The sequence below is a fragment of the Chiroxiphia lanceolata genome, chromosome 14, assembly GCF_009829145.1.
Source record: "Chiroxiphia lanceolata isolate bChiLan1 chromosome 14, bChiLan1.pri, whole genome shotgun sequence".
NCBI classification, from domain to species: domain Eukaryota; kingdom Metazoa; phylum Chordata; class Aves; order Passeriformes; family Pipridae; genus Chiroxiphia; species Chiroxiphia lanceolata.
In genome coordinates, this window is record NC_045650.1 from 14,211,983 (window position 1) to 14,227,551 (window position 15,569).

Genomic DNA, 15,569 nt, shown 5'->3' on the forward strand with positions numbered 1-15,569 from the left:
CACAGCAGGAGGCAGGTGGATGGATACAGGAGACACACTGGCAGCACAGAAATGGAATTGAGGAAGCCCCATGCCTTTTACTTCACAGACCCTTTGCAGTCTCCTGACCCTACTGCCTCAATTTTAATTGCCTTAGAATTTCTAGTTCAGGGTTTGTTTACAGCACTGGCTTCTTTTTCTTGATAGTTGTTCAAGGTCGTGAAGATCTGCCTAAAAATAAAAATTAGAACATGTCCCTTGTGCATATTTCTGTCTCCTTTCTCAAATGAGACCAACCAGAGAGCAACTGACACCAATCCTGGCAGTCTGGGTTGGATACAGAACATTGCTGAATACACCACTGAGTGCTGCTCTCGGTGCTCAGTGCCTCTGTGATTCCTCCTGGCAAAGGACCAGCACTGTAACCCGAGTGAAGCTGCAAGGAAGTGATGTGCTCTCTGCAGAACTCTCCGTGAGAGCAGAAGTCAAAGTTTGTACCCAATGTGCAAGGAAACCTTTACAGATCACTGACAAAATTCCCTTGGTTCTCAGCAGTCTTCAGTGTCTGGGACATCTAGTGTAAATAATGACAAAATTCCCTTTCTCTATTAATCTATCAGGCTATTGCATACTCCAGAGCCCATTTTAAATTATTGTCATCATTATGAATTTTGTCCTTTTTTGGCAGTTGACTGTGCTAAGGTGTGTTCCATCACTGTCATTTTACCTTCTTGTCTTTCTGCTTGAAATTGAAAGAGAACTTGTAAGCATTTACTGTTGTTCTGTACCTATGTGCCGCATAATCTTATTCCAAATATCTGTGAATATAAAAATAATTCACTTTTCCAGTATTTTCTTATACCTTTGCTTTAGTGGTATTTATGAGATGCTCAACCTTTGCTTTAGTGGTATTTATGAGATACTCAAAGGAACTGTGTTTGAAGATCCTTTATTACAGTGTGATTTCCAAACTTCAGTAATTTACTTCTGTTTTCATGGCTAGGATGTTAGACTGAGACCTAACATACTAAAAAGCTGTAGTTCTGTGTGGGATGTGCATAGCCTCTTTTAGGTTGCTTAAGAAAACATTTTGATATTCCAGAACATTCCCTTATCACGTACTTGAAAATATCTAACATTTTCTGCAATCCACTGAATTCCAAAAATATTCTACAATTTTGTCAGATCTTAAATACATTAAAATTCTTATTCCCTCTCCTTTTGCTCTATCCCTAGGATGGTTTGAATAACAAGCAGGAATCTTCACTAAAAACACAAGAATCACCTCTTCTTCCAAAGGAATCTGATTTTTTGCAGGTTCTCAACATGATTTCATCAATTCCAGCTGGACTCCATGAGGTTGCTGGTTCTTTTGCTCTCCCATTTATAGAGTGCTGTGTTTGGAATGAAATTATTTATCTTACTGTTAATTACTGTTACTGATTTTGCAGTTGGTGTGGGGAAGCTTGAGGACTTGGTTCAGCTGGTGGCTGCCAGTGGTAAAAGGAGTTTGTAAGAACAACTTTATCTATAAAGTTTTGTCACAGTGCTTTAGGCTTTTAAGGACCAGTGTCCCGAGCCCAGTCTGGTCCTCATCTAAGGTGAATCAAAGTGCTCTGAGTTTTGGCAGTTCTGGGACAAGAAATTCGGACACCTGCAGTGCAGGGGCTGGTGTGATCAGTGCCCTGAACGGGAACGCCCAGAGAGCTCAGAGCCACAGTCCCGTGCACGGCTGCGTGGCTGTGCTCGGGAACGCCGACAAATACGGCTTCCAGCTTTTCGTTCCTTACTCTCGAAAAGCAAAGTCTGGTGGAAAGTAAACAGATTACGCCAAACGCTGTCCTTTAGACTTTGCTCTGGCCGTGCCCCGCCGCTTGCCCAGTCACGGGCCGAGCCCTCACACACCGGCACCGCCGTGGGGAGCGGCGCGACGGCGACACGCGTCGGTGAGGAGCGGAACGGCCCCTCAGGGAAATTCCGTCATGGGATCACGGGATGGTTTGGGTCGGGAGCGGCATTAAAGCCCATCTCGTCCCAACCCCCTGCCGTGGGCAGGGACACCTTCCACTAGACCAGGTTGCTGAAGGCCCGACCAGCCTGGCCTTGAGCACTTCCAGGGATGGGGCAGCCACACCTGTGCCAGGGCCTCACCACCCTCACAGTTCCAAATTTCTAATCTAAACATACCCCCTTTTAGTTTAAAACCATTAAAACCCCTTGTCCAACCACAACAGGCCCCACTAAAAAGTCTATCCCCATCTTTCTTTAAGTACTGGAAGGCCAAAATAAGGTCTCCCCAGAGCCTTTGTCTCTCCAGGCTGAACGACCCCAACTTTCTCACTTCTCATAGAAAATGTGTCTTTTTCTTTCCATGGCTCTGTCTTTTTTATATTCAATGAATTTAAAGATCAGCATCAGTAAGTTTAGTAAAAGGCTTATCCTTCTTTACTTGAGTGATGGAGACATATGTTATCTGCTGTTTATTTTTGACTGTGTTTCTTTACACCACGGATTGCCCTTTAAAAATCCGTGATGGTTACTCAAATCCCATTTTTTGAAGAATAACATTTTGGATGACTTATTATGATAAGTCCACATTGTTGATCCAAAAAGGATAATTTAAAAAAATGTCTATATGGTATTCATTTTTCTTCAGTTCAGTCCAAAAAAGGAAGAAAATCTGTTATGAGGCATCAGCAAGCCCCGGATACACACAGCTGAGAGGAAAGCAGGTCATTTTCAGGGATCTGCTTGTGTAGAGTTTCATAAAATGCACAATTCTAAAAGTTCTCTCAGTGGGAAGGTTTTTTGAATAGAGTTTTCTTGTCTGTTGATTTGCTGTATGTTGTGAGCAGTTTAAGATAACACGCTGAGTATTTTCATTCATGCCATATTCTTCTGTGCCACAAACAGAACTTACAAAGAAGAAATTAGGTGGATAATTGTTTGGCAGGTTCTGTCTCTGCTAACTAGATTTCCCATCCATTATGTACTTTACTGGCTCTATTATTATCCACTGGAATATACTTTCAAATCAATTTTTTCAGGATGTAATTTGATCTACTTTTTTCATTACCTTCACTCCGGGTGCTTATCTCCTACAGTTCATAAAGCATCTATTTAGATGGGTACACTTCTGTTCTCTCAGTTCTTCAGAGATATTATATGACTGTCTTCAATTTCCACGTTTTCTTGTTACAGATATTTGTGTGGTGATTTAATCAACTCTCAGCTTCAAAGCTTGCCTGTGTTAGGAAGTGTTTCAGGTCTACCTCTCCATTTCTAAGTGCTTGCCTATCACATAATGTTGCTTCATTTCTTGTTGAATATCTTCTTCACCACAGTCCTCCTGGTTGCTCAACCCTGTAATAATGTGCTGCTTCATTCACTGAGTATTCAAATTCCACTTCTTCATGCAAAACATTCCCTAATAACATGTCTAATAAACATACTTGTTCTTTCCCCACAGCTATGACTGTAAGGTCACTCCCCAGCCCTGACTGTTGTAACATCTTCCATAATTTCCATGATCTGGAATTTCCCTCTCCCTTCTCCCCCAAAGTTTATATAAAATGAATTTGTTAATCTCATGTTCTTAGCCCGGCAATTTGACCAGATCCTTCCATCGTCTCTGCCACATGGTTTGATCTATCAAACATTACTTTCCACTTTCCCTTACTTAAGCATCCTTAGCTCACAGTGAACTACCTTGAACTTGACCTTTTTGGAGATGCTACAGGCCCTGTAACTCTGACTAGAGTTGCACAGAGTTGCACTGAAACCCTGCACACTCTGTAGGAAAAAATGCTCCAGACATAGAGACAGGATCAAAATGTGACATTTTCCAGTATTTCAAACCCCAGAGAGAAAGCCTGATGACAAATTTAACAAGCAATTGTTTGTGTCAGACAGTATGACAACTATTGAGCAAACAGCTGTTGCTCCAGATGGAATATGTATGACAGCTGGTGGGTCCAGGTGCATTGCTCTGGAATAAACCAACAGAGCATTGGCACATTGGTTTATTCCTGGCTGCCTTCATGGCATTTAAGCCAGTTTCTTGGATGCTCTGCTCTCAATCCCTAAGAAGCAATTTCTTGCACAGTGGTGTATTAATGTGTTGAAATGTAAATAAAAGGGAGATGATTTATAATGAATCTTGATAAGAATTTAGGGACACAGCCTATTATAATTCTATGAGCATATTCACCTTGATTTTTTAAATCACAATTACAGGAGATGCTCACTTTTCCTGTACTTTGTCTTTTAGATATACTGACGTTGTGCAGAAGCAGAGAGAATATTTTACCTGTAGATAGCTTATCTATATCTTCATTTTCCCATTGGGACACTGTGCCAGGTGCAACAATGGCTGAACCTTTATAGAGGAAATTGCCTCCTTTCTGGGAACTGAACCTGGATTGATAGTAAATGCCAGCCAGGTCCCTGAATAACATTTGACTGGGTTTAAGTGTGCCCTGAATCCTGCTATTATCTGATCTATTTTAGTGCCCCAAAAGGAAAGAACATCTCTCAGTGTCCTTACAAAATAATCTTGAAATATAGATCCAAAGGTCATCTAGGAAATCTCTCATGTTTCTGACTCCATTGATATGGTCTTTCTCTTTCTGAAGAGAATATTCATATCTAGAGAATAGCAACATGGAGAAATAGTATTTTTAAAGATGATAATCCCTTTTCTCACTGTGATGTAATGTCTTAGGGCTTGTTTTTTTTCTGACTGTTTACCTTTCTTATCCGTTTGGTGATAAAATCGTAAAGGTTCTTGTAAATCACTCACAGCTTGTGTTCCCCCCCTACTTACTACTATGTTTTTTAAATTTATTTCTCTTTGGCAGACTAGTGCAATCATGGGAGTTAATAATCAGATTTAGTGTTCTTTGGTGAATCAGTATTTACACTGCAGCAATGCAGAATTTGTTATTAATAACTGCAGTGGGAATGGGAGTTCATCCTACTGAGTATTTGGTAAATGCAGTACAAATGTTGCAAGATTCCTGTGTGATTCATTCCAAAGGCTGTAACTTCTCAAAGAAAAATAGATTAGTCTGTTACAGAAGAGGTTAGACAATGACCTAGCTTTGGGTCTTCATAAATATATAGAGCCTATAAAAGAGTAAAGGTGAAAAAGGAAGCTTGTGCCTGGACTTGCTCTTCAGCCTTTCTTCTCATTGCTGTTTTAGCAGATATTCCTTAAAATTATTGGAGGAATGGGCACATTCACAATCAGATCTTACGTTTTTCTATTGGTCTAACTCAGGTCTTAGAATACTTGGGAAAAAGAATAGTAGATGGTGCCCTCCGTGCAAGCCTTCAGTAGCAAAGGTGGCAGACTTATTGTTTTGTCACCGGGGGCAACCTTTTGGGATATCTGAGTTCCAGGATCCCCATGGTTGTTCCATGTCTACACTGCCTTCAAAGAAAGCACAGAGAGGGGGTTGCCTTCACAGTGCCCTCAAAACAATTGAGAATGAGCTCATTTTGTACAGCTCTTCCTTCCCTGACAGCCCTTCCTGTTAAAAGGTTTGTGAATGAGAGACTTTTCTTACTGCAGGTACAAAATCACACACCCCCTGATGCTAAAAATTTATCATCTGGGTTCTGAGATGGGTCTCCTCTTGTTTTCCTCTCATATGTGTGTACAAGGTTAGAAGGAATAGGGGGATAAAAACGGCTCATGAAAAACAAACAGAAAAATTCCAAATATTCAGGTCTATTCCAACTGCTGTCTCAGAGGAAATCTAATGCACAGTTCCAGCTGATGAAGGACCAACAGGAAAACTCACATCTCTTTTGTGAGTTCTCCCAAAATTACAGTAATTATTTTTATTTTTATTTAAGAAAAATAATTCAATAAAAGCAATGACATGTTGAAATTGTAACAGGAGGAATATCCTGCCTAAAATAATAGAGCTGTTTTGAGTTGCAATGCATTGGATACCTAAACTGCTTGATATTTTAACTTCATCTATATTTGTTTGTAATTTGAAATTGTTCTGATGCCTATTGATTAGTTTCCTCTGAAACACATGCCTCTGTTACAAAATATTGATTTTTGCATCACCTTTTAGCCAAGTAGGTTAATTGAATGGTGTTTGGGGAAATTATTTCAGATGCAGTCTCTGTCTAATATTTGCCTTCAAAGAGCTGATGGAATTGTTTGACATTTAGCCAAGATATTTGCTAAAACTGGAGCTTGAGCACTGGGACTTTGGAACTGAGGTAGTGGTTAAAGGTACATTTTGAAGAAGTTTTGTTTATTCCCTATTCAGACTCAACAAACAAAGCAAAGGCCAGATCTTGTTTCCATTAAAGTTAGTGAGAGTTTTGCCATTTTTTGAGTTGACTACTGGGTTACTGATATTTTAGGGAATATTTGGTACCATTGTAATAACTCAGAGAGCAGGGAAAGCCGAAAAGAGAGGTACACTGCTCTGTCCCTGCTGCAGAGCTGCTGTGCCAGATCAGCTGAGTGCAGAACCACAGGTCAGATGATCAGACAGTGCTCAATATTTTGCAGTATTCAGAAATAAAAGTAAAACATCTGAAAGCATGTACTCAATAATCATACAGGATTTTCCTAATTCTTCCACTTATAAAGAAAAACAAGTGATAAAACTCTTTATTTCCAGCTGGAAGTAAATGGTTCTTTAGTGGAAAATGATTTCTTAAATGGTCACAGGTACGTTTGGCCCGGAGAAATATTACTTAGCGTTTGATTGCTGTTAAGTCATCCCACTAACCAGTTAATTGTTGTGGGCAACCTACCAGTGCCCAGCATCGAGGTCTAAGCCAAGTGTAAATTGAGCTCAGAATATGCTACAAGATGACCTGAGCTAACAATTTCAGAGAGCACATAAACCATAATTCCAGCCCTTCAGGCCTTCTCATGAGTGAACTCTGCACAGGGGTTCTATTAAATCTATAATGTGCAGTGGTTAGTGCTCCATCTATAGCTGATCCAAAAATATTCATTAAATTGACTTCAAACTAAATTTTACTATTCTCAAAAGTGTCTCTTTTTTGAAGGGGAAAAGATGTTGGAGGAAAAACCCCACAAATATGTTTATCTGGCCATATGTTTAGCTTGTGTATGTCTAGATTTTCACAAATCTGAGCTGAATTACTGCTTCATTACCTAATGAAATGAAGAGGATTTTAAAACTTCTTTAACTAGCAACTGTGGTGATACTTTGAACTGACCTGTTCTGAAAACTTATCCCCACTTGGGACTGCTTTGACATGGAGTAAAATGGAACAGTTATTTGTACTTGATCTCATCCTATCCCAGTGGATACAGTTACCACTTCAATATATAGCAAGTCCTGTTTTTCTTTAAAAAACAATAGAGGTATTTATCAGGATTAGAGTCATTACATTCCTGCAGTTCTGGTATGATAGAAATTTGAGGTGGAGTGGTGCACAGTCCAGAGTCCCCATGGGACTGTAACAAGCACAGGTTCTGCCTGGGTCTACCCAGAGAAATATGCCTTTTGTGTTGGGAACTGTCCAAACAAGGCTTTCTTAAGCCCAGTGTAGTTTAGTAGATCCCAATTCCAGCTTTAGCATTATTTTTGTACCCAGCCTATAGGTCAAAGTGCCAATGTGCTGAGCACCTGAGATTTAACTCCCAGTTCCCATTAAAATCATCAGATCAAATCTTCGAGTTCCCACTCAGCCCTTGCTCAGGCAAAACCCTCGAACACTGAGTCATGATCCAGTTTCATAGGCACCTCATTAATCAGAATCTGTCTGGATTGGGCCAGTGCCAGTTGCTTCCCTCATTTTAGGAGACAGTTCCTTAAACTTCTCTCCATCTGGGCAGCATTACTGCCCTCTTTGGTAAGAGCAGTTGAGAGTATTGTCTTTCACAAGAACCATTCACGATTCATAAAGGTTCGTGGTCACAGCGGACAGTCCACATGACCCATGTGACTGCATGAGAGCCTTCAGAGATGCTGCTTTAGTAGCTTGAGAGCTGAAGGGTCGTGTGAATCACTCCCTTGAGGGAATTCTTCTGGCAAATGTCACCATATCTGCTAAATCTCTGAGCTCTCAGTGGGACATTGGGAACAGTGATGCTGTTGGCACCATGTGATCCATGAAGGCTGATAAGCCTCATAATGAGAGAGTGAACCTATCAGTTTAACTTTAATCACTGATATAGCCCATGGATCATTTCTTTGGTCTCTATTCAGTAGAATGGCTATGGACATTTGGAATATTTGCCTTCTGCTGCCTCCTGGACTTGCCCTTCAGTGTTGTGTACTGCACTGCAGTGAGATTTTGGAGCTGCAGAGTTCAAGTGTGTCATGGTTCCAGTAATGTTACTTATATTCTCAATCAATAAATTAAAAAGCATTGTAGTTTGTTGGGTTCTTTTAATAGAGGATGTTCAACTGGAAATCTGTCAGTGTTAATTATGTAAGCTTAGAGGGGAATAAATTATAAACCCCTGAAAATTACAAACTCATTAATCCAAGTCCAGCAAGACTGTATTTGCAAAACTAAGAGCTATTCATTTTATCAATTCATTTTCTGTGGGAAAATGTGAACTTTTTCCATCCTGTTGGAGATTGAATTCCATTTTCATTCCGTGGCCGTGATTTGCCCAGTATCAAATAATTCACACTAAAAATCTGTAATTTTGTCAGCGATTCTGAAATCATCCAGCACTTTGTTATCCATTTTAATTGATTTTAATCAATCAACTGACGAAAACAAAATGAAAGATGTCCTAACCCAGATGGCTGAATGCATTTCTGAAATCCTGGTACATCGTTACTTATCATTAGTTATGATATTTCGAGTGCATTTGACTGAAGTTCTAAATCAGTCACTTCTAAGAATTACTTCCTATCTCCATGCAAATGGAGAAATACATAATCCTGTTTAATTGTGATTACAACTTTAATTCCTTTTTTTTTTTTTTTTTTTTAGTATCATCTGTTTGGGGGGATTTCCAGCAACTAATGATTTTGAAGGTTGGCGTTACTGATCGTGGAATCGAATCCCCGCTGGCGGCCGGAGCGGGTTTGCGGGCGGAACGCTCGCGGGGGCACCGCGGCGCGGCGGAACCGTCCCGTGTGCACTTCCGGCGCCCTCCCGCCTCGCCGCCCCATGGCCGCGTCCGTGGTGAGTCCGGGCCGGGCCGGGCCCGCTGGGAACGGCCGGGAACCGCCGGGATCCGCCGCGCGGGGTGGGGGGAACGCCGCTGTCCGCCCCGGGAGGGGGCTGCGGCTCGGAGGGCGGGCGTGGGAGCTCGAGGAGGCCGCGGGACGTGTCCCGGCCCCGTGCGGGGCGGCGGCGCCTCAGCGAGGGGGGCGGGCAGGGGCCACCCCGCCCTGCCCAGGGTCTCCAGAGCAGCGTGGGGTCCTCCCCAGCGGCCTGAGGGCAGGGAGGGGCTCGGGGAGACATCGACGGGGCCCGGCTAGGTTGGGAAACTGCTTGGAGTTGTCGCCGGAGTCTTCGAGAGGGTTGTTTTGGGTTGGTTGTTTTTTTCCCAGTTATGGCTTTCCTCTTAACTACTGGGAAGGAAGGTTGCTGAGCGAGGTGGTTGGGCATTGGAACAGGAGCCCGAGGAAACTGTGGCATCGCCACCCTCGGAGATGTCCGAAGGCGGCACGGGACAGTCAGACACTGGGCAGTCAGATACAGCCTGGGAAGGGGATCAACCCTTGGAGTCAGCTCTGCTTTGGGAAGGGTTTAGGACCAGATGACCTCCAGAAGTTTATTCCAGCCTAAACTATTCTCAGAATTTAAAAACTAGTGCTGGGCTACGGCTGTAAAAACTTGTCTGGGGCATCAAAGCCATCAGAGCTCATTTCCCATTTGACCCCTGTTCCAGGTACCCCAACAGCTGATTGCAATCTCCTGGTGTTTCTACAGTGCCCTCCCTCACGCCCATTTCATCTATTTGGAGCTAAATGGAAATGGTTCGTGCAGTGTCATCCCGGCTGAGGGGACACAGCACCTCCTCTGACACCACAGGCAGAGCTGCAGTCCCTGTTCTCAGGGCCAGCTCTGGCACTCCTTGTCTCCAGTGCCAGGGAGTTTCTCTGGGCATCTTCTGGGATACAGCATCTCTGACACTACTTTGTCACATGTGTTTGGAATTAGCCTGTGGGTTTGGGAATTGCTGGGGAACGTGAAGAGCAGGCTCATGTCCCTACAGAGGGAGAGAAAAAATAGAGCATAGTAACATGAGAGTGTTTGACTTTGCTGACTAAACAGGGGTTATTTGCTAGCCTGCTGGTTATTTTGCAGTGTAGAACTTTCTCTGAATAGAGAAGTGTTTGCCATGGTGATACTGGAGGAATTCAGTAGTTCTGGTGTCTATTCAGTAAAGGTTTCCAGGAAAATGTAAGTAGTTCAGTTGTGCAGCACTGACTGAGTTGCAGTTAGTGAGAGCACAGTGCTGAAGTAGAATAATGATAAATAATAGCATCTAAAACAAGTTGTCATAACAGAACCAAGTGCAGTTATCATAACAGAACCTATCCAGTATGGACAGGAAATTCAGAATCTGTTTTCCAGAGTGTCCCATTTCAGGGTCTGTAAGAGATCAAGGGCCAAGCAGCTGAAAAACTGAGCAGATAACCCAGTGAGATCACAGTGCAGGGATGGGACAGCACAGGCTGTGGCCTGGGGATGAGTAAAAGTAGAGAAATGTAAGGGTGTGAGAATGTTTGATTTTTACCTGTGGATACAGCACTGAGTGGTACTGGAACAGATACATCCAGCATGTTGGTGTTCTCTCTCATTATATTTTGTATTTGTATATAAAGGTGTTTTACAAAATGAGACTAGGCTGACAGTGTGATGGGGTTCATGCTAATTCTCAGAAATATATTGAATAAATCTTATTCCTTAACTTTATTCCAGAACAGCCATCACAGCAACAACTATTTTCCCTGAATACTTTCATGTCCACAGCACCTGTAGCCAGCTGTAGCCCGTTTTCCAATGTAAATATTTGTAGTTTAAATGCAAGAAATATATCAGCATTCAAAATTAATTCTAAAAATGTCAGCTGGCTAAAAGCTGGGACTTGCTGCAAGTAGAAAAGGAGTTTAGAATAAATTTCAACATTATTTGATACCATCTTCGGTGAGGATGGAAAAGACCAATCAAAGCAACTTGCAGTAGGAATTGCATACATGATTGGGTTGTGTAACATTAATAATTTGATCTGATTTCTTCCCTCCAGGATTTCAAAACCTATGTGGATCAAGCTTGTAGAGCTGCAGATGAGTTTGTCAATATTTATTATGAGACAATGGATAAGAGGAGAAGGGTATGTAGATTTTTGACAATAGTTTAAATTGTCTTGTGCGCTTTTTATTACTTTTCTAACTGGCATTACACAGGAGGCACCTGCACGTGGGTTACCATGTGTTGTGTTGGCCAGGCTGAGTCCTCTGTGCCTGCAGAGGGTTTTATGTTGCTGTGCAGCCTTCCTGTAAAAAGGGAAGTGCCTTACACTTCTTCATGGCCTGAGTTCAGTTTGTGTGCACCTGTGCCTTACAGGAGCAGGGTTTCATCAGTACAGGGGGGCAGGTTTTGTATGTTGTCCACTGTATGTTTATATATTTTTCCTAAATGTGTATTTTCATAATCACTCAGGCTTTAACCAGACTATATTTGGACAAAGCCACGTTAGTTTGGAATGGGAATGCAGTGTCTGGGCAAGAAGAACTAAATAAATTTTTTGAAATGTTGCCATCAAGTGAGTTCCAGGTTAATGTGTTGGACTGCCAGCCTGTTCACGGTAAGGTTGTGTTATAATTTATCTATTTTTCAGGGCTTTTTTAACTATTAAAAGTGAAATGCAATTATAATAGGGCTTAATATTTCCTTTGGAATAAGCTTAGAGAAAATACCAAGGGTTGAAATGTCAAGTTGTGCATAAATAAAGCACAAATCAAAAGATGCAGCAACTCCACACTTTTTCTCATGTCTGGGAAAATATTTTAAGCACTTTTTTGTTAAGATCATATTCAGAAATGATGTATTTTCATGTATGGAAAAAGTTTTGACTTATCAGGTTATGTTGTCCTTGAGAGACCTCTATGGTGGCCTCTGGTCCTGATCTGCAGTATAACGTGGAACAAATCTTTATTAACCTATGTGTACTTTGATTTCTTTACATCTAGAATAGATGTTAAGTTCTTTAGATTTCTGATTAACAACTGCTAAAGAAAGGCTTACATAACTGAGAAGTTAATAAATTGCTTCTAATGGACATTTTGGGAATATAAGTAAGGAAAAAGCCTGTGGTCAAGCACACTTGCTTTGCTCTGCTGTGGAAAAGATATAATGTCTAATAACGGGGGGGAAAAGTCTATGCAACTTGCTAAATACCTATATGTGTGTATATCTCAAGTAATGAGAGGTTATTCTGAGCAAAAATGGAGGTGTTTGTCATAGTGCTCTAAGTGAACAGCAGGAGGTGAAAGTGGCAAAGCCATTGCAGAGCCGTGTTGAGCGAACCCACCGTTGTCTGTGTAGAAACGCTGCACCAAAGCTGTTCTGCCCCGCTGTGGAACCAGCTGGTGTTGGTACAGCTGGTGTTGGTACCCTGGCGCTGGTACAGCCACATTGAACGAAGCCTCTCTGTGCATTTCCTGCTCCTTTACCTGCTAGTCTTTGTTTGAGTTGTTTTCTTCATCATTTTATACCTCCTTGTGAAGAACAAGCTACTCAAGGCCAGACAACAGTGCTCGTGGTGACAAGTGGGACTGTCAAATTTGATGGCGATAAGCAGCGCTACTTCAATCAGAACTTCTTGCTGACAGCACAGGCCACCCCGACCAACACCGTGTGGAAGATCGCCGGGGATTGCTTCCGCTTCCAGGACTGGGCCAGTTAGCAGGGACTGCCAGGGAAGTGACCTCTCTCATTTGGCACGAAGGAGTCCACTGTGCAGGCAGCTGTTCTCCCCAGGGAACACACGCGCTCTTTGTGTTGCATCTGTTGTTATGGAAGGTCCGCAGATCCTTCGGGGTTGGTTCCAGTGACCACGGCTTTAGTAATAATCTTAAAATGTGAGAGGTTGCTCGTGTTAGTTGAATTTAGTGAAGTGCTGAAGGCAGTGAGCTGTACTCGAATCATTCCTCAAATGCCTTACATGCAGCTGTGCTGCCGCTGCTGAATGCTCAAACTCTGCTATTTAAGTACAAAATCCTATTCATATACAATTCTGACCAAATGTAGTTTTTTTTCAACTTGAAAAGATCTATTTTTACAGTAGCATCTTCTCTTTTTTGAAGATGCTTGTGGCATGTGGATGGAATTCCGAAAGCTACCTACTCCTAGTTGTAAGAGGCTGGGAAGGATTGCAGTGGTTTCTACTGTTTGTGAAAGGAGCAAATCTCTCAATCCATTGGAAAGGTAATGTTACCTTCTCTGATGTGATAGAACTAAATAATCTCATCGGGTTTCCTTCTGGTCTGAGCTTCCCAGACTTTGGTCGTGGTTAATTTACATGGATTCTCATGTAGGGCATGCTGAATGATTCGGAGCTCCTGTGCCAACAACTTGCCACATGCATGTAAAGGACTTCAAACTGAATATTTTTCTTTTGAAGTCTTACAGTGACCTAGAAATAGGTTGGTAACATGATTTCTGTTTGCTTTAACTGTTCATTCTGTAGCTATGAGGTTTGGACTATTTTTCCCATGTTAAGTCTGCAACTTTTGAATCCTTTTTGTCTTTTCAAGAACCATTGTAGTTACCAAGTGGCACTGAAAGTGTGTATTACTGTGAAGCCTTCAATTTTTCTCTTCAGTACTGTTATTCAGAACAGGTGCTTGAATTATTTTCAAGAACAGCAGCTCTGCACCACAAACACTATCTTCCTCTCATGCAGGTTTTTACTGTATTTTTCATGTTCTTTGTAAACATGGCCTTTAATTATTGATTCTGGGGCGTTTTGTGTGTCTTGCTTTGAATTTGCAGTTTAAAGCTTTCAGCTGCTTTAAAATAGTTTTCAAGACTGCAGGTTAAGAGTGTCTGTCTTAACTTGGGAACTTAAGAGTAAATCTGGATATCAGCAGATTTGTTTCAAATTGGTCTGTTTCTGTTTTAAGCTGAGTGAAAAACAAACAAACAAACCCCAAAATGTATCTGTATCTGTGAGCACTTGCTTGTAACTAAAAATACAGGAAGGGAGCTTATAACTCCCATCATAACCCATGTGACAATGACAACAGCAGTCTGAAAGCAGTTACAGCTGCAGTTCACTGGTTCTATGGCTTAAATGGAGAAAACTGTGAAAATGAGCAATATCTGACATGTGTAAAACATCCTAAAGCATCTGTAGTTTGCGATATAATCCCACAAATAACGGAGTGTTTAGGTGAAATGGGCGGCTGTATTTCCTTTTCAGGCCCTCTAGTCTTTAGCCCAGTAAGTTAGAATTAGTAATTGGTGTCTATTCAGAGGCTGTTTATGGTCAGAAGTATTGTGTACCTATTTTTCAGGCTGAAGAATTTGAATTCCTGCAGACCAGTGCAGGAACAGAATTTTTGAAAACTGTAAATATTGTAAATACGTTGTTATTTCTGTATGTAGTGAAGAAAGGATCACTCTATTTAATTACTGTTTGTTCTTAAGAGAATACGCGATGTTCATATATTTGTATTTCCTAAATGAGTTTGAAAAGACAACATAACCCTAAACATGCCTGTAACTGGTACAGCATTGTTGAACTGTGACACTGGTGTGGTGTACTCTACTGGCTGTTTAATTTGCTCTTGATTGTGTAAGTGGTGTTACAGATCTGCTTTGCAAACACAAAACAGGTTTTGCCTTTTAAAATGTAGTAATGGGTGCAACTGTAGCATTGGCTTGTTGGACTTTGAAGGCGGTCACCAGAACACACACTTATATCAGTACCTGATAAGATTGTCATGTGAATAAATACTTTTTGGATATTTTTATCCAAGTTTGAATTTGTATAGTAATTTTTAAGCTTTTTCTAGGCAGACTGGGAGATTTAGAATATATGAGGCAGTGTTTCAACCAGATGTTATTCTCAGTTATTATTTTCATGCTATCCAAATGCAAGCTGTTTTTAAATCTGACTCCTGCAGTTAATATTAAAAAAACTGACCAAATAAAAAAACCTACCACTACTTGGAACGTGACTTAGGAAGGTAACTAACTGGCCTAGCTGGACAAACCCAGCTTAAACTCTTACTTAGTAAGATCTATGGCTGGAATGAGACTTGGTATGCATACCCAGGGGTTTTGTGGAGAAATTTTTTGGAACACAATTGCTTCGGGCTGGGGAGAAGTGCCAGTTACTCCTGCCTATTTCCATCATCTTCAATGAGGATCACTTGGGGTGATTCAGTACTACCAGAGTTAGCTCTTGCTCTTTATAACTGAAAATGCTGGTTTGCAAAATATTTTTATTTATTACACTAAGTGATAATGAAGCTATTACAGTCAACCAGTGGCTTTACAACTGAGTAACTAATGGCACAAACAAAAAATCTCTTTCATACTAGTTCTGTGCTGCTTGCTAAAACTTCTGTGCTTAAATTAGCAGAAGAGAACACAAA

The 15,569-nt window shown here is 41.4% G+C and overlaps 1 protein-coding gene across 5 annotated transcripts in view; it reads left to right on the top strand.

Moving 5' to 3' along the window:
• The window catches only part of NXT2 (nuclear transport factor 2 like export factor 2), a 63,002-nt gene extending 48,906 nt beyond the window's left edge, over positions 1–14,096 (top strand). For 3 of the 5 annotated variants that reach the window (XM_032702446.1, XM_032702448.1, XM_032702449.1), the window contains 4 exons: positions 8,941–9,135; positions 11,210–11,296; positions 11,626–11,770; positions 12,693–14,096. In XM_032702446.1, the coding sequence (XP_032558337.1) occupies positions 9,121–9,135; positions 11,210–11,296; positions 11,626–11,770; positions 12,693–12,871 (426 nt within the window). In that variant the 5' untranslated portion in view covers positions 8,941–9,120 and the 3' untranslated portion in view covers positions 12,872–14,096. Of the gene's footprint in view, positions 1–5,379; positions 5,524–8,940; positions 9,136–10,272; positions 10,363–11,209; positions 11,297–11,625; positions 11,771–12,692 lie in introns of those variants that run through there. The other 2 variants (XM_032702450.1, XM_032702451.1) reach the window with 2 other exon arrangements.
• Positions 14,097–15,569: the final 1,473 nt, after the last annotated feature.